We start from the raw sequence: 25,419 nt of genomic DNA, 5'->3' as shown, positions 1-25,419 counted from the left end.
GAGGAAGAGGGAAGACAATGAAAGAAGAGGCACCTGTGACAGATCTTGAGCAAAGATAACACTTTTAACAGGCTATGATAAGGTAGAAGTATACTCCAGGCATGGAGGACAATGTGTGAATGCATGGAGGCAGGAGAGTCAAGGAAAAGATTGGGGAATAACTAGCCATTTGGTGGGAATTTACAATGCAAGAAGGGGAGTAATAGAAATAAATCTGCAAAGGTAGGTTTGAGTAATATTCTAAAGAGCTTTATTCCAGGTCAAAAAGTTTGTATTTTATCCTTGAGGCAATGGGGAGCCACTGAAAAGTTTTATGTAGGTGCAACACCGTCAAACAGAATCAAGTGACAGGTAAACAGGTGGACAGGTAAAGAGAGGAGAGCCTGGATGCAGGGAGTGGAGGTCAGATATGTAGATAGAAGAGGATATGTCAGAGATGGTGAATATGGGGGTGGGGGAGTAACAGAGAGGGAAGAGTCAAAAGTTAATAAACTTAATTTAACAAATGTCTGTTAAACACCTAGTCTGTGCCAGAACAGTACACACAAAGACAAAAATGAGACATTCCTGTCCTTAAGAAGCTTATGTCCTACTGGGGAGGAAATTAAATTATTTGTCAAATAAGTATGTTATCTCCCAAGATGGCATCTTTGAAGGGAAAAAAAATCTTGTTTAGGTGTATACTTTTAGCATTCTTGAATAGAAACTTAACCAGACTAACTCAGTCATATGTCCACTTTGTTTCAATGTAGACAAAGTTAGTATGAACAGACTTGTTTAAATTTCAGTTCTGCACTGATGGACCTAATGTAGATTGAAGCATATTTTGTTCACTCTATTTTTCTTGCCTCTTTTTTGCAACATGGCTAATATTGAAATGTTTTGCTTGAGTTCACATGCATGATGGGTATAATATTGCCTTGCTAATGGGTGGAGGAGGGACTGAGGAGAGAATCTGGGACTCAAACTTTTAAAAAGGGAATGCTAAACGTTTTTTAAAAAGCATTTCAGTTTGCTACTTACTGTCCATGTGGCTTTGGGTAAGCAACTTAACCTCTCTCAGCCTTTCTTTTCTCATCTGTCAAATGAAGGGGGGAACCTTTAAGATCCCTGCCATTTCTAAATCAATGTTACAATAAATGACTGCTCATTTGTGTCCCAATACCAAATCTCCTTCTCTTCCAGTGTTTCTTCTGTCCAAACTGCATAGGACTTTTCAATAACCTTCTACCATTCTTTTTCATTTTGTGGAGGCATTCAAGGAAGGCTTCTTTTCTTGTGGTCCCTGTTCTAACTCCCAGACTTTCAAAACCATGCTTCTGGGGCTCTGTCCTTATGGAATTTCCCATAGTGCCTTCACTACTCCCAGTGCTATTCCTGACTAGTGAAATTCAGAATCATGCCCTACCAAACCCACCCCACCCCCAGTTGTGTACCTTAATCTCTGCTCCCATCTATTTTTCAGTTCCCTTTTATATGTGGGGTTTTTCCCATTAGAATGCAAGCTCTTAGAAGGCAGGGATAGTCTTTCTTTTTTGCTTGTATTCGTATCCTCAGTGCTTAGCACAGTGTCTGGTACTTGGTAAAGTGGTTAATAAATATTAATGAAAGTGCTAAATAAAAAAATAAAGTGTTTACCTTCTTTCTGTGAACAAATGGGCTAGTAAATAGTTAGCATAGGATACAAAAAGAATCAGAGGATTCAGTACAAGTGTTTTCAGTAGGTCCTCTTTAAAGGATCTACCAAAGGCATGAACTAGAGCAGGAGGAAGGGAAGCTGTGGCCTTGATTCCACATGTGGCCTTCTAGGTCTCTGGGTGCAGCCTTGTGTGAGGTAAATAAATGAAATGTGAAGACTTCACAGTGGAGGATGTGTATAATATTCAAATATACATATATATATATATACATATATATATATAGATATAGACATATAGATATATACTAAGAAATGTTTAAAAATCAAGAAATAGGAAAGTAAAAAAAATTCTGAGGCTGTGACAGTCTGATAGCTTAGCCTCTGGGAAAGTTTACCCTGAAACTTTTTGGTCTTTCTTCTGGTTCTGGTTTAAAGATTTGCTCAGTAAGAACAGGGTCATAATGACCTGTTTTTCTCTGCTGTAAAGAATGGAGAGGGTCTCCCCCTCCCCTTATCCTGTTCTTCTTTTTTAGATTTCTAGATGTCACCTCAGTTGTAATCATTAACTAAGGGAATGGGAATTGGAGTTTCTGTGCCTCAGTTTCCCGGTTCTTTGTCTAGCTTTCATACTCAGATTGTTAAGCCCACCTCCCAGCCAATGGTGAGAAGGGTCAGAGGTAGGCGGGAATTCTCTTGTGTTAGGTATAATTATGGGTGCCTTGCACCTTGTAAAGCGCCTCCCTTGCTGGATTTGTTCTAGCGGGGAATGCTCAATTCTTGTGAATTGAATAAAACTTATTTCTGTTCCCGCCCTGAGATGGCTCCTTATTATAAGTTTAATTGGTGAGGGTCTTTCATCCCACACAGCCTTTTGATTGAGTCCAAGTTTTACAGAACGAATCCTTTTTTAAGGACATCTGTTCTGTGAAGTTTGGATTCAGTCACAGAGCCACACTTGAAGATCTAGAGGGCCACAGGTTGCCCACTCCTGAACTAGACGATGTAGATTGGCGAGTGTAGACACTGTAGACCAATGGAGAACACCCACACAGATGATAAGGAATTCAAAGAAACATGGGAAGACTGGTATGAACTGATGCAGATCAAAGAAATTAGAACCAAGATAACAAGCTACACAGAAACCCTAGTCATGTAAATGAAAACAACTAAAATGCCTATTTCAGATTAAATGTGAAGACTAATCTGGTCTCCTTCAGAGGACCAACAATAAAATAGGTCTTCCCTCCTCTCAGTAGTGTAATAGTAATTAAGGTGGGACTTTTTGCTGTTCCCTTAAGTGCCTTTAATGATTCTGGCCTTTGTTTGAATGGGGCAGAATTAGGGTACTTCTCAGCACTGAGACGATTGGGAGTCATTGATTTGTATATGATGTGATACTGGGGATGGGTAACTTTCTGACACCCAGCCTGGGTGAGCCCTCAGGGCTCTGAACAGGATATAATTGAGGAGATTTTGGCATTTGACTTTTGGGGCACACTCACGGAAGGAGTGTTGAGACTCTGGGCCAGCTGTAACTGCACCCTGGCTTTGTAACCCTGAGCCATTGGTTCTTCTCTGGTAACTATGTATTGTGATTTGAATCAGAAGAGGTCTGTCTGTTGATGTTTGTAATTTCTGTTTGTATTTGCCTTGAAGTTCCAGGGGTTGATCTTTTTCCCCTCAACCATGAATAATATTTGTATGTTTGATTAAACTGAGATTGTTAACCCCTTAACATTGCTTTCATTAGAAAATCAGATCAAAGAACCTATGTTGGCAGCTTTCTGTGTGCTGGTTGTTGGTGGGTCTTATATCCCTACAGTAGCTGCTTGCAGATTGTTGCTACAAGTAGGGAGGTGGTGGTTAGAAATATAATGTTGCATACATAGTCATATTCAGTTGCAGTGATGATTTGTTTTGCTTCACCATTTTTTTTGTTCCAAGGGGGCAGGTGGAGGTGTATGGAGAGGCTACTGGGAAATCATGGCAAGGTAAGAACCAAAAAGCTCTACCTTGATAAAGAGAAGAGTAGAAAAAGGGCCCTATTGCCTTCTCATGGTGGTTTGAAATGACATCAGATCCTCTGTAGTCACAGAAGGCTTTGTAGGCATTTAACTCCAACTTAGAGAGAAACCTAAGGCTACTTAAAGCCCCCAAAAATAAAGAATGAAAGAAAAGAAAACAGAGATAAATCAAAATGGAGCAGTCAGAAGATGCCGCCTAGAGTGACATATTCCCTCCTGGGTCTGCTTTGCTTCTTTACAGCAGTTCCAAACTCTCTGGGGGAAGAGGAATTTGGTACTTTGGAGCTTTATGTGGTCTCTGGCTAAGGCTGGCTCTCCCCAGCTTTTGCAAATATTGCCTTCATCATCTACTCTGTGGGTTATAAGTAAACTGACCCAAAGGCAGATGTACGGCATTTTAAGGGGGAGTCCCTGAAAAGAAAAACTGACTCAGATTTCTTGTCCCCGGTTTATATTGGGTGAGCCTGTCAGAGCTTAGTGATTTCCAGGTTAGGATCCCCAACCCCCACTCCCTAAACAGCTCTGCGGAACAAAGTAACTCAAGTCAAAAAGGGGAGAGAAGCTTGTGTAAGCTTTGCCCACGGTATTAAAAAAATAAAAACAAAAATCCAACCACACAACTCTCATGGCATGTCACCTACTCTCAGACAGGTTCTTAACTTTATAACCTGTGAATAAAGAACATGCCCCTTGAGGACAGGCCCCATTTTTCATTGTATCCCTGTGTAATGGCAAGCAAAATGGAAATTTTTCCTGTTTTTTCTTTTGGAGAACTTCTCAGCACTAAGGCAATTAAGTGCTTTTGAGTCTTGCCTTTGTTTGAATCAAGAGTCTTTGAGAGAATCAAGAGTCTTTGATGACCTGCTTAAGTCACAAGGAAGTCTAAGTCACATGAGTTTGAGTCACATGGTTGTGATGCCTTCTGTGGGCTGACCCTGAAGAGGTGTGTGTATGTATATATATATATATATATATATATGTGTGTGTGTGTGTGTGTGTGTGTGTGTGTGTGTGTGTATACATATACATATATATACACACAAACATATATATATATATATATATATATATATATATATATATATATGTATGTATTATACTCTGAGGTTAGCATTTTGCCTTGGGGCTCACTCATTGGAAGGGTGTTTGTGTGATTTGGCCAGATGAGACTCTGGGTAGCTGTTAGGGAGCCCCCTGGCTTACAAAACCCAGATGCTGGTGCTTTTCTCTCTGGTAACTGTGTATGTATTGCTATGGACAGAGTTAGAAGCCCTGTCTGCTGATTTGTGTTATTTGCTCTGTTTATGTAATTTCTGCTTGTAATTTCGATTTGTGTTTTCTGTGAAGTTCAGGGTGCTGACTTTTTCCCCTGAACTAAGTGAATGATATGTGTATGTTTAACTGAAGTGAGATTGTAAAACCCTTAAAGTTGCTTTCCTTAGAAAAGAAGATCAAAGAACCTGTGCTAGCAGCCTTCCTGCGTGTGGTGTTATTGGCCTTACACCTCCACAGCAGCTACAAGCAGTATTGTTGTTACACCCTGGTGCTGAAGATGATCTTTACATATAGTGGGGACTTGGTTAAGGCCTCCTGGATTGGATCAGGCACTTTCCACAAAGGCACTGACAATCATGAACTATCAAAGAGAGGCTTTATTTGGATGGGGCAGAAGTCTAGCTAAGGATTTGGGGCAATGAGCATGGTAAATGAGTATGGTTAAAACAAGCCTTTCAGATGTTATCTGACTGCTGTAGTCAGAGGTTCCACTTTAAGTTAGGAAATCCCAATGAGAGCTTGGTTTTTAGGGCAGTATGCTTTTTATTTAGCTGATTTAAATAGCTCCTGGGGAAGAAATAGTTTGTAGAATGAGGTTAAAAAGTCTAAAATAAACTGTCTGACTCCTGATTGGGGGGTCTTGAACAAATTACAGCATATTCATGTTGAAATAACAAACAAATGAAATAACAAATAAAACATTTTTTATCCCAAAGAATGATGAACATGGAAAATTAAAAGAAATGTGGGAAAATTCATATGATGTGATGCAGGGTGAAGCAAGCAAAATGAAAAATGGAAAGAAAAATGGACCCCATGACTACAGAAGTGAATAAGCGATGGAAAGTGAACTGAAGTGAAAAGCAATGGAAAAAATTCATATTTCAAAATTGGATAATGTTGGTTTTGGAAAACCCATGCCCTTCTTTTCTTTTCACAAAGGCTAAACTAAGTGTAGGGTTGCAAGTACTATTAGTTACAATCACTTTTATGCTGTTCTGCTTGACTGATGGGAGAGTATACATTGTTAGAGATTTCACTGTGAACTGCTTTGTGTGGTGTCAAAACAAAAAAAAATTATTTAAAAAAGGGAGGAAGCTAAAACAGATCTAATTGCCCCCCTGCTAGTGACATCTCCAGCCCATTGAAAGGGGAAATTGTCCTGAAGGGACATTCATCCCGTATAAAATGTCTCTTATGACCTACCCCCACTGTTAGTCTTCTCAAATGCTACCCATTCTTCAAAATCTAAATACCACCCCTTCACGAAGCTTTCCTAGGTCCAAATAAATGTTTATGAAAATGGTAAGCCAATAATTATATTGGACATTGAAGGATACAAAGATAGAAATGAGGTCTCTCCTTTAGCTGTCTGACAGCATGTGTTGGTAACCAAAAGTGGGCTCCTTAGCACTTAGTCAACAAGTGCCCTTGAATAGTTTGGCTTTTTCCCCTGAACTAACTGAATGCGGTCTGTATGTTGGATTGGAGTAAGCTTGTCGGCCCCTTCACCTTGCTTCCCTTGATTAAGCAGATAGAAAGAACCTGTGCTTCCCCGGCGTGCGGGCTACACCCCCACAGAAGCTGCTAGTCAGATGGTTAAAAACAGCTTCTGTTGGAGCCAGAGGCTGCTACAGCCATAGCCGAAGCTGTAGCAGGAGCTGCCGGTAGCAGAGCTGACCTACATGTGGATTGAGGAGTGCTGAACAAGGACTTGAGGCCAGTGGGTAATCTTTCTACCATAGAGGGGAAGCATGTATATGATTTTGCTTTATACCGTCATGCTTCTCTGTGGCCTCCTGGTTACTCTTGTGAGGCGGACTTATTGGGCCTGGAAGCTTTTGATCAATATATCAAAATGGGGATGCTGGTTTGTGGGTTTGTTACTGTGGAGTTTAAATACATGCTTTGATTCTTCTGCCTCCTATCTAGAGAATTCCTTGTATCTTGCAGTTCCGAACCTTTCAGACATACATATGATTCTTTTTGAAATTATAAATTCTGCCCTCATAATACACAGCACTTTGCTAACCTCTGTGTGATCTTTCTTGCCTACTAGATTGAAAGCATCTTGAGGAGAGTTGGCTTTATGTATTTGTATCAGTCTCAGCTCTTAGTACAATGCTTTGCACACAATAGGATAATATTAAATGTTTATTGAATACTAATTTCAGAAAATGTTAATGATACAGGTGACTGTTGACCAGGAAATTAAAGGGCACTGCTGGAAATTTTGTCTTTAACCTGTAGTGGAGGCCATCTTGTGGAGCACTGATGGGGAGGGGTCTGTGCCTGCACTCTATCCCTTTTCAGTGGGCCCTGAATGCTGTGAACACGTGCTAAAGAGCACATGACCTATGGTAGGCGTCAGAGAAACAGTCCATTCCATAGAAGAGCTCCATGGAGGGGTCACACATAGAGATGTGATGTTATTTTAATTAGAAGTCAAAGCAAAAGACTTCCTTTAGGAAACATGCACAATTGACCTCACACATCTTCTTTGGCTTTTGGAATGCTGGGCCTGTGAACAGCTTGAGCATTGTGTCCTCTCTCCAGTTCAGCATAAAACATTTTGTTTCTTGAACTTAAAACACCAAAAAAGGAGCATTTCCATAGATTCAGAACACCAAAGAGAATTGGATATGAAACTGTGAATCTCCATTTTATATATTTGTTAAAAAGTATTTCATTCCACATTAACTTTCAAAGCTGTCATTAGTACTTCCTTCTGAACCCTTATGTGCTTTTAAAAATATTTTAGTGAATTTTTTGCATCATTATTGCTAAATATGCTAATTTGCCTGTTGAATTTGATGTATTTCTGTGCCAAATTGTTTAACCTTCCTTTGTTCCCAACAAGAGATTCATCTGATACCTACTCCATCCCTTACTTTATGTGTACTCTTCTTCTCATGTACCCCAATTATGAGAAATAGAAAGGTTCACCCTTTCTTCCTCATTTCTACTCTAGAACATTCCTTTTTCTTCTCTGTCATCTTTAAACCACAAGAATAGAACCTATCCATCCATAGGTACTCTTATTTTTCTTAACTTCCTCAACACCTTATGAGGATATTAAGATTTTGGGGGAGGGGTACTTGTTTCTTCTTCCTCTATTAGAATGTTAGCACTACATCATCATATAGATCAGGGCTGTCCAAAATGTGGCCGCAGTGTGATTTATGTGGCCCACCTACAAGCATAGAAATTTACATAAATGCTTTAGTAAACAAAGCTGAGCTACTGCAGAGCTCTCACTAAAATGGCAAAACAAAACATATTGTCTATAGTTTCAATAAAAACCTAAGATTGGACAGCCCTGATATAGATCCTTCCAAATGCTCAAATTTACCTATTTCTCTTGACTTGTGTTTTTATTTCAAAGTTCCTGTTCAGCTCTAGTCTTTTCATTAGGAATGCCTCATAATCCTGTTCTTTTATAATTATTTTTCCACCTGTAGGATTAAACTCAACCTCGCAAGTCAAGTTATTCTTTTGCCTTTCGGAATATTGTTCCAAGATCTTTTGTTTATAGTAGAAATGAGCAGGTTTTGTGTGGTGCTGACTGTGGTTTTATTTGAACAGTGTCCAGTTGATGGAAGGGTAGGCTCAAAAGTCACCTAGTTTGGGTCCTGCCTTTTCACAGCCACATTCTGGATGAGTGACCCTGGGCAAATCATCTAACCTTTCAGTGTCCCAGACACTTCTCTAAGCCTGTAAATTGCAGAGCAGGGATCGACTTGCTTTGGTAGAAGGAGTTTCCTCACCTGGAGTCCTCCGTATCAATGAAATTACAGGTTTGGTCCCACCACTGCTTGGACCATCAAAGGACTCATTGGCAGGCTGAAAGGGAATGCTTCAACATTGACTGTTCATTTAAATTTATGCAACAAATTTTATGTATTTTGTACACGATGGATTAATGAAAACATCGCAAAGTATTTTAAAAGTCTCCATTATATTGATGAGCCAGGAAGAAGAGAGGAAGAAAATACTTCCAGGACATTTGATGAGATCTTTTGGGGCACAAATAATCATGCAAGATGGAACCAAGGCAACCAATCTTACCTACAAATGTTCATTAAGCAAATAAAAGGAAGATATCAGAGGTTGGTTTTGCCAATTTTATTGAACCAATAAAATTCCTACTAATAACAATGAAAGAAATTTCAGCAAGTATAAATGTGATACAGTTTAACAAACCCCATTGTTCCGTACCTATAAATAGAATTTCAAAATGTCATAAAAAGTGCAGATTTATGAATTGTTGTTAACATGTTAATACACAATTCCTTTATTTAAAATGTTGTTTGTCTCGACTCTCACTAACAGTTCCTTCTGCATCTGGTCAAATAATATTACCATTCTCCCCCAAAGAAATTCAGACTAAAAGCACTAGAATATTATACTCCAACTGATCTGTTCATGTCAGTTTATAGTCAGTTACAAAAACAGCAACATAAGAAAAAAAAACAACTAGTAATGCAAAAAGCTCTCATGGTTCCCCTAAGAAAATGTCTTAACCGCTGACTCATGTAGTGGGCACAGGTTTTGTAAAGGCATATCATTAACTACTACATTAGACTTTATATACGGATAGCGGGGCTTGTTTTTAGCAAGGGCAACTTGAAAGTGGCCGTTTATCAAGTTTGCTACTTTTGGAATTAAAACTATAAATATAAGACTGATGTTTGACACCGAATGTGTGAATCCTAAATTGCATCAATGGTCTATTTGTTAAAAGCTTATTCTAATTTGAAACCTTATGTAGTACACTATGGCAGTCTTAAGGATCACACCATCTGCCTCACATTAGCCCAAAGTCACGTGCTTCATAAAAAGAAATTTAAACATTACAGTAACAAAGCACAGGACTACAAAGGCAAAAACATCACAGCTTCTGATTACATTGGATAAAAAGTACCAAGGAACACAAAAGATAATTTGTATTAATACTGATGAATTAAAGAATATAAGATAATAGACGTTCACAGCATGCTACATCTATTGCTCACAACTTCTGGATAAAACCATGTCTAATACCAAAAGTCAAGAAGTTGGCAATCTGATTTTGATTTGCATATCAGCTACAAAGTCTTAATATATACATTCATTATTGTAGCTGGTCCAGCAAAATCAGTAACAAGAGGAATTTCAAGTTCAAATGCTATCACAAGCTACAGGATACATCCAGTTCTACCATGATCAGGAAAAGTATTATCAGGTTTTTAAGAGGTTAATCCAAGTATTGAGGCAGCAGCCCAGGTTTACAAGACTCGTTTCTTTGCCTTGTATAGACTGTGTGTGGATTGCCTGTCCTATTAGCATAAGGAAAATTCCTAACCACCATGTAGTTTGCTTTCTGTAACTGTCCTATTTTGGGTAGCATAGGGAATAAGGAAATGTGAAACAACAGAAAGCAGAGCGGGGTAGGAGGGAAAATCACATTTTTCTCTTGTGACCACAAAACAAAATGATTTTGTCCTGAACAAAAGTCCAGCCTATTTTCATTTGAGAACATCACTAAACACTTAACTTACACAATTGACAGAACCAGTGAAATTCAGCAAAGAAGTTGTTTCTCAACATTACAAAAGAAAATTGTTCACTTAGCTGTCCAACTGTCATTCCTTCTCCACCCTACCTCCTACTTCTCCCTGACTGTGGCATCTTAACCAAATGGAGAACATAGCCTAATTAATCTGACATGCAATTCTAAGTTTATGAAGAAGCCTTATTCAGGAAAGGATCTCTAGCTAGCTTCAATAGCAAGCTTCCTAACGTGCAGGAAAGCCCGTCAGGCTTCACAAGTAATACTTCCTGTTAGGAATATAGAAAATAGATCTTTCTCCATAAAAGTAGTGCTTATATATGCTCTGCTGTGCATTCACCTTGAAGAAATCAAGTTGACAAGTACAAGAAACTCCAACATTTGAGTAAAATTTCAGTACTAAAACCATCATCATCAGGTTTTTCAAATGCTCAGTGTCCTATGAGCTGTAAAATAGTTATTTGTTCTAAAGGCCATTTTATAATCTGTCCTATTTCCAGGATTTCCACAGGCACTGAAAAGGAATCAAAATCCCAACAATATGGGTTCTTTTGTTTTCTTCAATCTGTACTTTTTGGTGGGACATCCATAATAGGTTTAAAATCTTATGACTTGCTTTAATAAAAATAAGCTCCTTAGTCACTGTTAAATCTTTCTCCCTAAATAGGCCAGCAATTTGTTCCTGGCCTCTTGAAGTCTGCACTTAGTGCAGTGCTGGGCACACAGTAGGCGCTTAATAAATGTTTTCTGATTGACTTATCTGACTTTTGTCAAAGTGAGTTCTTCCTTACTGAGAATGAATAACATCCATAGATTACCCCTGGATCATGTTTTATCTATACTACAAAAAGTTGGTTGTTGTTCATCTGCAAGTGAGACATAGTCATGTAAGAAAAACTCTAAGTTCGTTGAGGGCAGGGACTGTTTTGTTTCTCTCTTTGTATCCCCTACTGCCTAGCATAACATCTGGCATTTAATAAATAAATGCTTGCTTATTGAATATCCATGCACTCCCCAGACTACCTCATCTAGGAATTTCACACACAAATGGCTAGTCTATACTGCAGCAAGACTCTTTTCAGAAGCCCTAAATGCAAGAATCTTTGTTGATGACACTTCCTGAAGACACTTGAAGCCCTCGCTGGAGAAGAAACATTTCAAAGAGCACTACATTCCAGCTATACAACACATTTTCACATAGAAAAATGGTATAATTTTTTTTCTAAGAGGAAGGAGAGGAGAGAGAAGATAGGAGAGGAGAGAGAGAGAATATGAATTCCCAGGATAGCTCAAACAAGTCTATTTAATACAATATGCATCTGATTTCATGTGTATATTTTACATCGTGGGTCAAGCAATCTTTCGTGAAATAGCCTGAGATCTTAAGCACCATAATTCTATGAGAAGTGTTTTCCATTCCACACAACCAAGTTAATAAATGAATTTTTGGAACAATATACTTTTTTAAGATGGGGATTTCTTGAACCTCCAAAAGATAATAGTAAATTGGATGAATGGGGGGAAAATTTAACTTCCTATTCTAATGACTTGTATAAATGTCAGTGTTTTTGCCCTACTGTTGACCCCAGGAAGGATGGTGACTTCAAATCCCTTCAAAATTCTGCACTGTTGAAATATTTCAAGTTCTGTGTTATATATGAATAAGATTCCCACTTCAGTAGAAGATAAAAATCTTTTTTAAAAAATATACAACCTGAAATTTTGTACTCCTGAATAACTGGTTACCTCTTTAAAAAGTAAATCCACAAAAATGCTGGACACTCATGATTTAATACTCTCTTCAGAGATGAGGTAGAGGAGAAGAGAAATATTGGCAGGTTGGGATCTGTAGGGTCAGGATACATTACTGAAGTGTCCAGAAAGTTTAGTCTGGTGCTTTCTAAGACAAAAAATGGCATCTGGGACAAAGTCTGGGTGGTGGGACAAATCTGAAGACAGAAGATATCTGGGTGGCGAAGGGATTTAAGAAGCTTAATGGAACAAAGTCATTTTCTGGAAGGATGAAGACAAGAAGGAGCTGATGGCTCTAAGCAGATGGCTGGTGATGGTCTGGGGACTAGATAGGCTGGGGGAAGCAGGTGAAAGGCTGAGGCACTTGGAGGAAGATAAAGCAGGCAGGAAAGTTGAAGATTATATGCATGTAGGAGTTCCCACACTGAAAATTTTACTTCTGTCTTGCATGCACTCTATTGAGAACAGACATACACTAAGAATTATATTCCAAATGTTCCCTGAAACATTTCCAAGTCCAGGCGATTCTGGATAGAATTCTTTTCTCACATGGTTCTACTACAGTGCTTCCATGTCCATAACCTGTTTCATTCTCTGTCTTAGTTTCAACTGAGCACACTCTGCTAAGTAAGCCAAATGAATACTAAAACGAGCTCCACATTTAACAGTCACTCGCATTCTGTTGACTGAGATGAATACATTCACTTTACAGTACTTTTTAGGGGAGGGACTGCTAAATTTGAATCCCAGATTTCACAGGGGAAAGAGAATAGAGAAGATTCTGACCATAGAAATTACACAATTTAAAACTTAATCTGAATAGAGGAACCATGTGTTTCTTTTTTTGAGTAGTTTCTGTGGCTTAAACTATATCTATAAAAGTACTCTATTTATATAATTTACACTATTTTCCTGTTGCATACTTTTTACTCTTGCAAGACCATATCATTTGCATAAGAAATTAAAAAGTCCTATTTGACAGAGAGGAGTTTAAGGTCTCGCTTTTCCAGAGAAATAATGATTTACATTTTTTAAAAACAAAATAAGCTCATTTTACCACCAGAGTGCAAAATCACTTCTATAACACGCACTGAAATTTAATCTTTTTTCCTACTGATGTGTCCTTAAAGCTTTAATAAAAACTTACTATTTTATATGCATAAGACTGCCTCAGAATGGTGACCTACTACATTGTTTTCAATTATGTTCATTAATCCTTTTATTTTACTGAGGCAGATAAAGAGAAGATTTTGTCAGAGAAAAATCACTTATGGTGTGAAAGAAAAAGGTGGCTGTGAGACAATGCTATCTGGCTTTTTAATACATTTCAAATGCTCACTCTCATAGGAAACAATTTTTAAAAATTAAACAAGGGGATATAACTAAGCCTAAGCTACAACCTTATGTTGTTCAATTACGCTTTGGCATTCTAAAGATACAATGAAAGGCAAATGGTTTTCCCCCAAGATTCCACCTTAATTGTCTGTGAGCCTCATAATGTATCACAAGATGTGACTGCGATCCTTTTGGGGGTGCTGGCTATGAACTTAATTCAAAGAGGTGCAGTTAACAAGTAGTTCTCTCTCAAAGGCATCATTCCTCCCTTCTAATTATTTTATAATTCAAGGTTTATCTGATTGGAAGATTCTCTTGTATCTGCCTAGTTCCTTCATCTAAGCACTCTGCTTATCAGCTGAGGGTCTTGACTTAAGATTTTAATGGGGCAAACTGGGATAGCTGAACATTTGCTTCAAGGGCTGTTAAAATGAATTTTCAGAACATAAATAACAAAGTTCAAGGATTCACATTCACACGAATATTTTTTTAAAACTTACATTTGCACGTTTAAGTTTGGCACAATGTGAGCCCAAGGTGTAGGTAAGCATATGGTATAATCATAACTTTACATCTATTCTGAACAAATGTGTATTTTAAAAATATTACATTTGAGTATAAAAGCTATACTATAAATCATTACATAGTAAATTCAATACTCTGAAAAAATACCACCCTGGAAAACCGCATCAGAATTTCGAGTTTGCAATATATGCAGAAAGGTAACAGCAAACTCGTAATATGTAATATGGCATTCACCACTTAGAATGCTGTGCATGTTGCATTATAGAAAGTGCCTTGGCACCTTCAGAAATCAATTTCTCTAGGCTGATTCACTTTGAGGTTCACAATGACATAATTTTATTTTCTATTAATAATTCCACATCTACCTTCCCCATTACTGACAAGATGAATGCTGAGCTCAAAGGAAACTCTGCCAGATAAGAGATCGAGTAAAGGCACTAATATTTCCATATTCCAAACTCCAGATACTTCAGTTTCAGGAAAGAAAACTATCATCAGGTGGTTATATTAGTTACCTAAACCTTGTTTCACACCTTGTTTTCTAAAAACTCCTCTGATGATCTGTGAGAACTCCTCCCTTCACGTCTTTGAAGTAAAATTTTTTATACTACAGTACAGTTTATCTGCAACAAAAGTGGGGCTACCAACTGAAGGAACTTCAGTTAAAAAAATATCAAGAGTATTAGGTATCCTCGACTTGAAGCATCTACATCGCTAAGTCAAACTGACATTTATGTGGTCGTCGTCTGCCTCTTGCCATTCTCCTGAATAACTTAGTTGTTAATTGTGTATGTGTGTGTATATATTTATATATGTGATAATGAATAAAGTCAAAATATAGCCTATGTAATAAAAAAAAACACAGAAGAGATTCTGGTATGCAGTTCTTTGAATAATCTCTTTAAATAAACCACCCTGTCTTCATAAAAATTTATGATTTTTCCTCACAAGGAGGATTTCAAGCAAAAGTCTGCAATCCCCTAATGCAGATCTTCCATTACATTTACAATCATTTTTTTCATTTTCTTATCTGGAACTAAAAAACAAAACAAAACAGTCTAATGTCTTGTCACAGCAAAGGGATGATGAAATGAAAGGGGGAATATGGGTTTTAGTAACTTACGGATCCATGAGTACTGCATGGAAAAAAAAATTAGTCCTACTTAAAGATGACCAAAATGAAAGTCTCAAATGAAATCTCCATGTCTAATCTGGGTTTTCGTATACTTTCCATGAAAAACTGAAAATTCTTTTAGAACGCTTGTATGTGTAAAAAAAAATCAAGTCACCTTTAACCTAAAAACACTTAAGCAGTGTGGTTGTGTCCTACTGGATAGGTGTAAGCATCTCTTTAGGCACTTCACTGGTTCATCAACACAACACAAAGTAAAGCTATAAACACAGAAATTTTGTGCTCTCTGAAGATAGTCTAGTCAAGCAAAGAAAAAAACCCAAATGCTAAAAGATGACTTTTTTGGCAGCTAACTTCCCCCCACTTGGATATTCTCCGTTGTCTAAAGAGCTTTTTCTGGGGAAGGGGATGCTTTGGCATTTAAAGAGCAGATTGTTCAACTCCAGTAAGGTAAAACAGAAAAGTTAAGCCTTGTGCAATAAAGAAATTTGACTCAGAATTTCTTTATGGCTATACTTAGAAGGACACTTTTGCAGTGACATAATAGGGGGAAAGTTGGTGGTTTTAATTAGAAAAAAACATATTGCACTCTTTTTTTGTTCACTCACATTAATGCATAGAAACACAATTTTTACCTTTGAATAAACTGTTCAACTTATTAAATGAATGAAAATTATGGGAAATAACTCCTAAAGACCTAACAGGAAAAATATATTAGCCTTCCTTTGCTTTTCACAATAGAGAAAAGCAGTATGAGAAAGGAAAAATGTGCAAAGAAAAACTTTTTGGTCAGTCTTGTGTGTATGAAAGTGTCCAGGTGCCCACTAAGTGCACGGTAAGCAGCACTGTAAGCAAGCACTCTTGCCTTCAGAAGACTGAGGGTCACTGTCAGTGATAGAAAGGATTGTGCATAATTCCACTTTAATATGTACATCTGAAATGGAGAACTAAAACTTCTGTTGCACAAAGGAAAGGAAAATGGCTGAATTTGGCATTTCAGTAGCATGCTAGAGAATTCATCATGATTAATTTCACATTAAACTGTGGACAATGGTTGCATCACATTTCACGATATCACCAATAGCTGTAGAAAAACCAGTGCCTGACAAATAATCTCCTGGAGACAAAGAAGCACCCAGCGAGCAGCAGCTCGGCTCCCCAGCGCATGCTTTTCCTCTGCCAGCCTTAGGACACAGCATTAGGATCTGAGAATGGCCAGATGGGGACATTCCTAGCTGGATTCATTCCAATAACCTGAACAATGATGGCTTCAACAGAACATAAGCGCTTCTCCTATACTTGAAGAAAACAAACAAAAACACAACACACACACACACCTCAAAGCACTGAAGTTAAGCTTTAACAAAGCAGGTTCATGATTTGTAACCATTATCAAAAAAAAATTCAACTAGAAATGATGTAAAGTAGTGCTCCTCAGTGTTATGTTTGCTATCATTAGTAATGTTAAGCATCAAGAAAAATAAAACACATCATTGCACATGACAGCCGCAAAACAAAAAACACGGCTAAACTTGGACACTAGAGAATTGAATCATTTTTTGATGCTACATCACAAGCAGCTTCTGGTGCGTATCTTCTGTGAAAAGGTCTTTCACACATCTGTGACGTGGCGCTTCTCTGCAATGATGACTCAGGTCAAGTGACGAGTTATAGCGCGAAGAGCATACAGAAGTTCGGCTTGCATGCGGGCTTCCATTAAGAGCAGATTTACATGAACCTGAAGGGGAAAGAACATTTTTTCTGTTAGTAGTATGGCAAACAATTCTGTATTCATTTCCCATAAATCTGATGTCTGATTATTAATAGAAAGAGGTTTCCTAAATATATAAACACAAGTATCTGTATATTTTCCAGTCTTCAGTGAAACCAGTACGTCTGTAGAAAAGTCACATCAGCCTTGTCTAAATATAGTGAAACATAAAAGGTTGATTCAAAAAACTCAAATGAATGATTGTTGGATTCCAGAAGAGGTTATTACTTATAGGAACATCAATCTACAACCAACTTCAGTTAAGAACAACAAACTAAATAATACAACTCAATTAAAGGCATCTGAGTTACTAAGGCTTTAATTATTTGGTTCTTATTAGTCAGAGAAAGAACAGAATTTATTTTCACTTGAATAGAACTTTCTTTATGTTACTGGTTATCAGCCCCCAAACATTTCAGAATTTGGGTTGGGCCAATTTAAGTAACAGCTACTGGTTACAGATAGCTTTGTCTACCTGCAAATCGGCCATAAGACTTACATACACAAAGTGATACTTCTAATATTACATAATTAATTTAAGTACATTTCTCCACAATTTGCTTTCCCACTAAACCATATAATTTCCTATTTTGCTATCGTACTGAGATGCAGGAACAGGCTTTTCCTTTTTTTTCAGACTGCACACTTCCGTCTGTTCTTAGAAATGCCAGATTTCTTGCCACACACCACTCCTTCTTTGTCTGAAAAGCCAAGACAGGTATTTATCTTGGACTTTCTTTAAAGATGCACAGCTCCCTCTAGTCATGGTACATGCAAGAATTCTTAAAGAGGGTTTCAATAAGTGCGTAAGCTTTTTATATATGTCATAAATTAACATGAAAGTTATTTTGAAATCTGTCTTAAAAGTGCTAAGCAAACACAAGGTTTCAAGTAACTAAAATAAATTACTAGAGTTCTTTGAAAATATTTTAATATTATACTTCTTATTTATTCTGACTAGTCTTCTTAATCACTAAAATGAATGATTTGTAACTGTATTGAAATCATTTCTCTTTCTTGGCTTGTAGGATGTTTCTCTAATTAAGAGGTGATGCTCTTATTTAAAAACACATTTAGCCCAGAGAACGGTCTCCTACACAAAGGGATAAAGTAGCAAATGCTAGACCAGCTACCAGTACACCAAGCATCATCACAGAGAAATGCTCATATGTGGTGCTGCTTCTTAATTTTTCTGGCTTCCTTCAAGCCTCAGCTCAAATCTCACTTTCTCGAGAAGACCTTTTCTGGTCTCCCTAGCTTTCCCCTACAGATTGCTTTCCAATTATTCTGTATATTTCTTGTATATTATCTAGCTACTTACATGTTTCTGTTTATTATAATATAAGCTCTTTGAGGGCAGGAACTTTTTCTCTGTAGCCAAAGTACTTAGAACAGAATTTGGCGCATAATAAACACAATATAAATGTTCAGTGACAATTGATTAACTGTTCCTGGATAATATTACTGATATTTTGGTATCAGTTAATTTGTTCTATTTATGGCCAATTGATCTCTCACTAATGTATAACGGAAATCAATGACAAAATTTGATTTCTTTTACAAACAACTTCTTTCAGGACCATATTTTTTTCATTAAGTGCATTTTGTCTATGTTGTACGAACTTAGCCAAAAGTAACCGTATATTCAAAACTGGTTTTCCTCAGATCCACTGATATTGTCTAGTGGCTAGAGAGTTAATGGAACACCTAAAGTGGGAGATGCTGGAGTAGAAGGTTATTGACCACTCACTAAACAAAATATCTCACTAGATTTAATTTTTGGTTAGAAATGTTGGTTTCTTTAAGTGTGTATTTTGAAGACTGCACTTCAGGGAAAACTTGCAAAAGCAACTGTTATTCTACCTTTTGTGCATCCACACATGGCAGAAAATATGACCAAGAAGCTAAATAATTAATCAGATGCAATTGGAATTTAGTGGTCAATAAATAAGCTTACAAAGCTTTGCTCTCAAAGTGTGTAGAGTTTTGTCTTTTCTTAAAAAGATAATTAAATCCTTTTCCTTTACTTAAATGGCTACCTCCTACAACCATCTTCACATGTCATCTTTTGATTTTTTTCAAATCTTGTATGGTACCCAGATATATCAGTCACTTAATCTTGCTGAACCTCAGTTTTCTCATCTGTAAAACAGGTAGAACCTGATGTTCTTTGAGGTTGCTTCTAACTCTAGACCTGGAATCTTAAGATAGTAGGCTTTCTTACAAAAGGCTTACCTTTTCTGAGTGTTTGAACTGACGCCAATAACTATCATACATGCGCTTGGTGGTCCTCTCAGGATAGCAAGTCACTGTCTTAATGTAAACCTTCAGGCTTCGTTCAAGTAACTGATTAACTTCTCCATAATCATAATCATCATACCTAAACATTTATGAAATGGATTATAAAATGGATTAGCTCATCTCCAAGATTCTTTCCAGAGATAACATTATTACAATTCTCCTTTTTCTGATTTCTACATTTTAATCTGACAAGTACTTTTGATTTTTTAGTTAGAAATCTTCTAGAATTTAGAATTTAGTTTAGAAATCTAGGATTATTATAGAAAGGAGACCCCAATCATTTGAATTCTAGTTCCATTCTCAAAAATTTTTAGAAAAGTTAAGAAAAGCTACAGCATGATTTATGGGGTGCCAACATATATCTATCTGTTCCTGAATGGAATGAACTACATTTCTCCATAAACTGCTTCAAAGTCCAGCTTGGAAATCATATTGTCCAGGAGCTTTCCTGATCAATAGCGTTCAACACTCATCAGTTCATTGCTCTAAAGTCCCTTTAGCATTTGGTACTGGATTAATTTGCCCCTATGGATAGAGTCTATAAGTTATGAGCTCTGAGGGTAGGGGAATATTTCTTCTACCTCTTCCATAGCCTCCTGTAAGGTTAATAGGTTATAAGATCTTCCCCATCCATCAATAGGCCTCATGTGGAGCCCAGGAAGCTTGCTTAGGGGAAGCTTGCTTGTAGGAAGGCTTCCACACCTTTTGGTACTAAGATGATTAGGCACTGAGTCACTGAGAGCTGTGATGCCCTCTGGCTCTGAGAAGTGTATATATACTCTGAGATGAGGTTTTGCTTTGAGGGCTTGCTTATGAGAAGGATTTTGTGATTCCCTGGTTGAGACTCTGAGTGGCTGTATGTCCAGAGCTCCCCGACTGCTCAGAGGTAAAGGCTCTTTAGATCCAGTGGTGTATGTAAAGTATATAACAATACTTCTTTGATTCAGGAAGTTAAGATCCCTGTCTGTTGGTCTTTATGCTAATTTCTCTTCTCAGTATTTTCTCTGACATTCAGGGTGCTGACCCTTCCCCTGAAATAGTGAATGTAATTTAAAAAGCCTGTTGACCCTTTAAACAGCTATCTTTCCTAGTAAAGCAGACCTAAGAACCTGTGCCAGCAGCCATCCTGGGTATGATAGTGTGGTTGCCTTTACACCTCTCAAATAGGATATAGCTGACAATGTTCAATAAGCACTGGGTGTTACTAATACAGTCATTCTTCCAGGAAATACTCCCAAATTTCATCCATTCCCTTCCAACAGAACAAAAATTGTTGATCCATCTTCTCCCTACAGCATATGTAAATACCTCCTTTACACATACATTCACACTAAAGTAGAAACATTTATTTAAAACAGAAAACATACTCTACATTTTCAGCATTAAGTTGTTTTTGTCAGGAGCCTATAAACAATATTTTTGACAGAAATTTACTCTTTATATCTGAGTATTAAGTCATTGCAAAACTAATTTCAAATGCATTTACCACAATTCACCTACCTGATTCCAAACATACAATGAACATAGTTAAATAAAGCTCGTCGCAGCATGGTCGTGTCCACATCCTCATGAGTGGCCATAGTGTTGTAGGTGAGATTATAGACCATCCTGAACTTTTCATCAAGAAGATGACCAATATCAGAGTAAAGCCTGTTAACCAGGGAGAACCCATGATTTTCCCAGGTATAGTCCTAAAAGAATTAACAGTTCAGATTAAAAATTTGTGTCAACTCATCTTTTTCTGTTTCCCCACAAATAGCAATAATTTACTCAATTTCTTAAAACAAATAAGCAAGATAATTTGAAATTTTACTCTCTAAGAACTGACTTTCACAATTAGTATATTTTATGATTAATCAAAACCATCCAATAAGTTCTCTGGGTTAGCCCTAGTCCCAACTTGTATTCTCCAGAACTTCCTAAGTACACTCATACCACTGTTATGAATTTTTCCTTTCTCTCCCTCCCATTGCCCTAGGAGAGAGACATTCAGTTATTTAAAGTGCCTTTCTTTTATACACATGAGCAACATCATTTGCTTTTGATGATCACAAATACCTTGAAGAATTTGCATTTTGGCACTATCTCACTTATGCTTTATCTATGACAGTATAAGTAAGCAAAAGGTCAGAAAGGTTCACTTTCCATTAGGTTCCTGGCAAAAGAAAGAATGAGTCAAACACTACCTTTTGTTACCCGAAACCAGCCTAACGTCCAAGACTATATTTAAGCAAATAAGGGACGAGCTTTATACTAAATGGCCAGTTGTGCTTCTCACATAGTTGGTACTTAATAAATTCTTGTTGAATTGGAATGTTTGTTGAAGTTACTTAATTCCCTTATATTTCAATTTATTTTCCAACATTAATTAAAATAGTTAAAAACACAGTATTCTGATTTGCTCTGAAGAAATCACATACCTGAGCTCGGAATGTTGGCAAATGCTCTTCTCCTCGTCTAGCAAAGTCTTTGTACCCAAAACCAGGGTCTTCAATATATCTGGAGACATCAGATGTTGAAACTATATCGTCATCAAAGGCTGAGGACAACAATAACATAGAGTATTAAAAGAACTGTAAGTAGCCAAGACTTGAACTCCATTTTCCACACTGGAACCTTTTAATGTCATTTCTGAAATTGAGCTCCTGACTTCAGTGTTTAAATTTATAGGAAATATCTACTGTTTCTGGGTTCAACTTCCTTGATAAATACCAACAATATTTAATAACCATGTATCTAGGTCAAAGACTCTAACTCAATTGAAAAGTTGAAATGAGAAAGATTAAAGGCAAACCTACTGGTTTTACTGATAGGGAAAAGAAGAGAATCATCTTTTAAGGGAACATATATTCATTTATGAGGCACACAGGTCTCATTTATACCTATTCTGCTTGGCCACAGAACAGCCAAAGTTAGACTGAGTAAAGTCTCTAAGAAGAGGCTGGAAAGCTACTCAAAGAGATCTTATTTTTCAGGCAGAACTTACATTAGATGACCTCTGAGACCTTCTAACTTATACATTCTTTGTAACTTTAAGTAATGAAAGATCATCTTTAGAGCAGAGAAAGCAAAGCTTCACTAACAGTATTCTGCATATGATACAGAAGTGTTCATGTACAGGAACATTTAGTAACTTTTTTCCCTAATAAAAAACCCATATGATATACATATTTATGAGATATGGAACCCCCATACCCTCCAAAAATCCTCAAAGTGAGAGCTAGAGACATATAATAAAATTTAACACATGATTTTTAAAACATTAAGCTATTTAAATACCAGTGGACATGATGGTTTTTATAAATTGACTGTTTTTAAAAGCCTTACATACAGTAATTTTGAGCCAACATAGTTTTAAATTTAGTGTCACATTTGCTTAGTGCTCCAGATCACTGTAATCAATTGGTTTCTGACTATAACTTTCCTCCCCACCCCACTTCTAAATATCCTAGGAAATGAAAGTAGATTGCTCTAACCAAATAAATCTTGGAGGGGGTGAGTGAGGGGGTGGGGGTGGGAAGAGAAGAGTAGTCCCTTTGGGTACAAGTAATATTTTTCTTGATTGAACAGATTTATAGCCTATTGTGAATTCCTGGTGAGGAAACTCCTTTTACCTATGTAGCTTATCTGTTCTGCAATTTATAGTTGGCCACAGAGATTAAGAGATTTGCCCAGAGTCACACAATCAGTATGTGTAAAATTCAGGACTTGAACTTGGGAGTTTCCTGAATCCAAGGATGGCTCTTTAATCTAACGCTTATTTCATAAGTCTGGACCAAAAAGACCTAGTAAAAATATCATTTTTCCTGGAAAGACTCACAGGAACTGATATTGGGTGAAATGGACAGAACCAGAGCAACCTTGTAACAGTAACAGCAACACCGTGTGATAACCAACTTTGACAGCCTTAGCTCTGAGCAAGGCAATGATCTTAGACAATTCCAAAAGACTCATGATGGAAAATCTATCCACATCTAGAGAAATAACTATGGAGTCTGAATGCAGATCGAAGCATACTATTTTCTCTTTTTTTTTGTTTCTTTCTCATGGTTTTTGCCTTTTGTTCTGATTCTTCTTTCACAACATTACTAATGTGGAAATGTGTTTAGTATGTTTGTACATGTATAGCCTGTATCAGACTGCACGTGCTCTTGGCGAGGTGAGAGAGGAGGGAGGGGGAAAAATTTAGAACTTGTAAATCTTATAAAAAGTGAATTTTGAAAACTAAAATTAAGTGAAGAAAAAGAAAGCTAAAAAAGAAAATATTCTTCATTGGAAAGAGATAAAGAAACTGAAAAAATGAAGCACTTAATTCTTTAGAAATGAGAAAAGTAAATTCATGACAGTAAGTTATTGACTTACATATTAGGAATACTATTCATTTAACATAGCTTGTTAAGTAGGTTACAGTAGTTTTCCTTTTGGGTAAGGTTTGTACTACATGACCACAGAGTCCTTGCTACCTCTAAAATCTGCAATCCTGCTATTTCTATATTGTTCCTTAACAATGCATCAGTACTTTGATTTTGAGGTTTTAGAGAAGTCCTATTAAATGTAACTTCTTTCCACATCACGTTTTTGCTTTGCTTTCCATTCAGGTTAAGGGGGGATGTTTGACTGTGTAGGCCCAAGCCTGCCTAGTAGAAAGGCTATTTCAGGCACATGTACCTGAAACTAAGCACTCAATAACAATTCTTGCTATAAAATATAAAGAGCTACAGAACTTTTACCTGGAAGGGACCTCAAAAATCACAATGTACTTATAGATGAGAAAATTGAGGCCAAGAAAGGTAAAAGTAATTTGTCCACGGTCATACACACAGCAAGTAGCAGAGATGGGAATGACATCATAGAAGCTAGAGCTAGAGGGAACTTGAGAAATGGACTAAGGCCTTCTGCATTTTACACATATGCAGACTAAAGCCCACAGAAGTCAAATGCTTTGTCTCAGATCAACCAGGTGTAATGGAGCCAGGACTTCAGTCTGGAACCTCCGACTCCAAATCCTTTACTTTTTTCCCCACTACACCAACATAACTTCTTAGAACCTGGTTTTTGTGCCTCATGTAAGTCTAGTCTCTAAACACTAACAGAGGAATTAGCTGCACTACTTAGGTATCAATAAAAAGATACCAAAAAGACAAAAGTTATTATTTAATAAGTTTTGTCGTTGTTCAGTCGTGTCCAACTCTTTGTGACACCATTTGGGGTTTTCTTGGCAAAGAAACTGGAGTAAATTTCCCTCTAAATGCTAAATGGTGGCACTTTAAGATGACTAGTTTCTTGAAAGTCTGATTCTTCATCAGTTGTATACTATCAAAACTATGAACTTCGGTCCATGTTAGATATCACTGTGTGTTGCTGGATATTTTCATAAACATCTCTTACTAATTTTGTTTCCCAATCACTCCTACCCTCCGATAAAGTGCAGAAAGATATTCACTCTTTGACTGATCAAACGTTATTCTTCGAGGTGATGAACTATGCCTTCTTCAAAATGGGGAAATATTCTGACATTTTGACAGTTTTGGTGGGACTCTAAATTCTTATGCATATATAATTTTAAATCAAGCCATGCTTTCACAATCAAAAAATATCACAAGTCACTAATACCATGATCTCTGATTGTTACAACTTTCAAAGAAGGATGACATAATGAGGAGGATGATAGAGTACATGATGACTTTAATAACGCTTGTTCTATTAGGATTATAGGAATAACATTCCAATGTACTCTCTCTTAAAGTCTGTTATTATTCTCTTCTTGACCTATTTGATTATATAATAATAGAAACTAAACCAAAAGTACAAAAAAGTATCTTATACAGAATTCTAGTTAGATCTAGAATGGGACATAGAACAAAAGCATTTTATTTGTTAACAGAATTTATATTTTATTTGTTAACAGAAATTAAAGGTTTGCACAAGATCTTATCTTTTCTGTGTTCATCCAATTATGTTTTATTTATGGCTATTAAAGTTTATCATTTAAAACAATTATTAATTATAGCTTATAAGTAGCAATACTAAGGCTATTATAACAACTAGAAGTTCTTGAAAGTCACAAGTTGAAATCATACCAAAGACAGAGCTGAGAACTCTACAACGTACCCC

At 36.9% G+C, this 25,419-nt stretch overlaps 1 protein-coding gene across 1 annotated transcript in view; it reads right to left on the bottom strand.

Annotated features, from left to right (window-relative positions):
• Window positions 1-9,044: 9,044 nt before the first annotated feature.
• Window positions 9,045-25,419, bottom strand: part of SESN3 (sestrin 3) — an 83,409-nt gene continuing 67,034 nt past the window's right edge. Inside the window, exons 7-10 of the mRNA XM_036742966.1 lie at window positions 21,726-21,844; window positions 20,806-20,996; window positions 19,240-19,384; window positions 9,045-16,971 (exon numbers count right to left, since the gene is read on the bottom strand). Of these exons, the coding sequence (XP_036598861.1) occupies window positions 16,885-16,971; window positions 19,240-19,384; window positions 20,806-20,996; window positions 21,726-21,844 (542 nt within the window). The 3' untranslated portion in view covers window positions 9,045-16,884. The remainder of the gene's footprint in view (window positions 16,972-19,239; window positions 19,385-20,805; window positions 20,997-21,725; window positions 21,845-25,419) is intronic.

Source organism: Trichosurus vulpecula, chromosome 2, assembly GCF_011100635.1.
Source record: "Trichosurus vulpecula isolate mTriVul1 chromosome 2, mTriVul1.pri, whole genome shotgun sequence".
NCBI lineage: Eukaryota > Metazoa > Chordata > Mammalia > Diprotodontia > Phalangeridae > Trichosurus > Trichosurus vulpecula.
The sequence above is the reverse complement of the archived record's forward strand: the minus strand, read 5'-3'. Positions and strand labels throughout refer to the sequence as shown.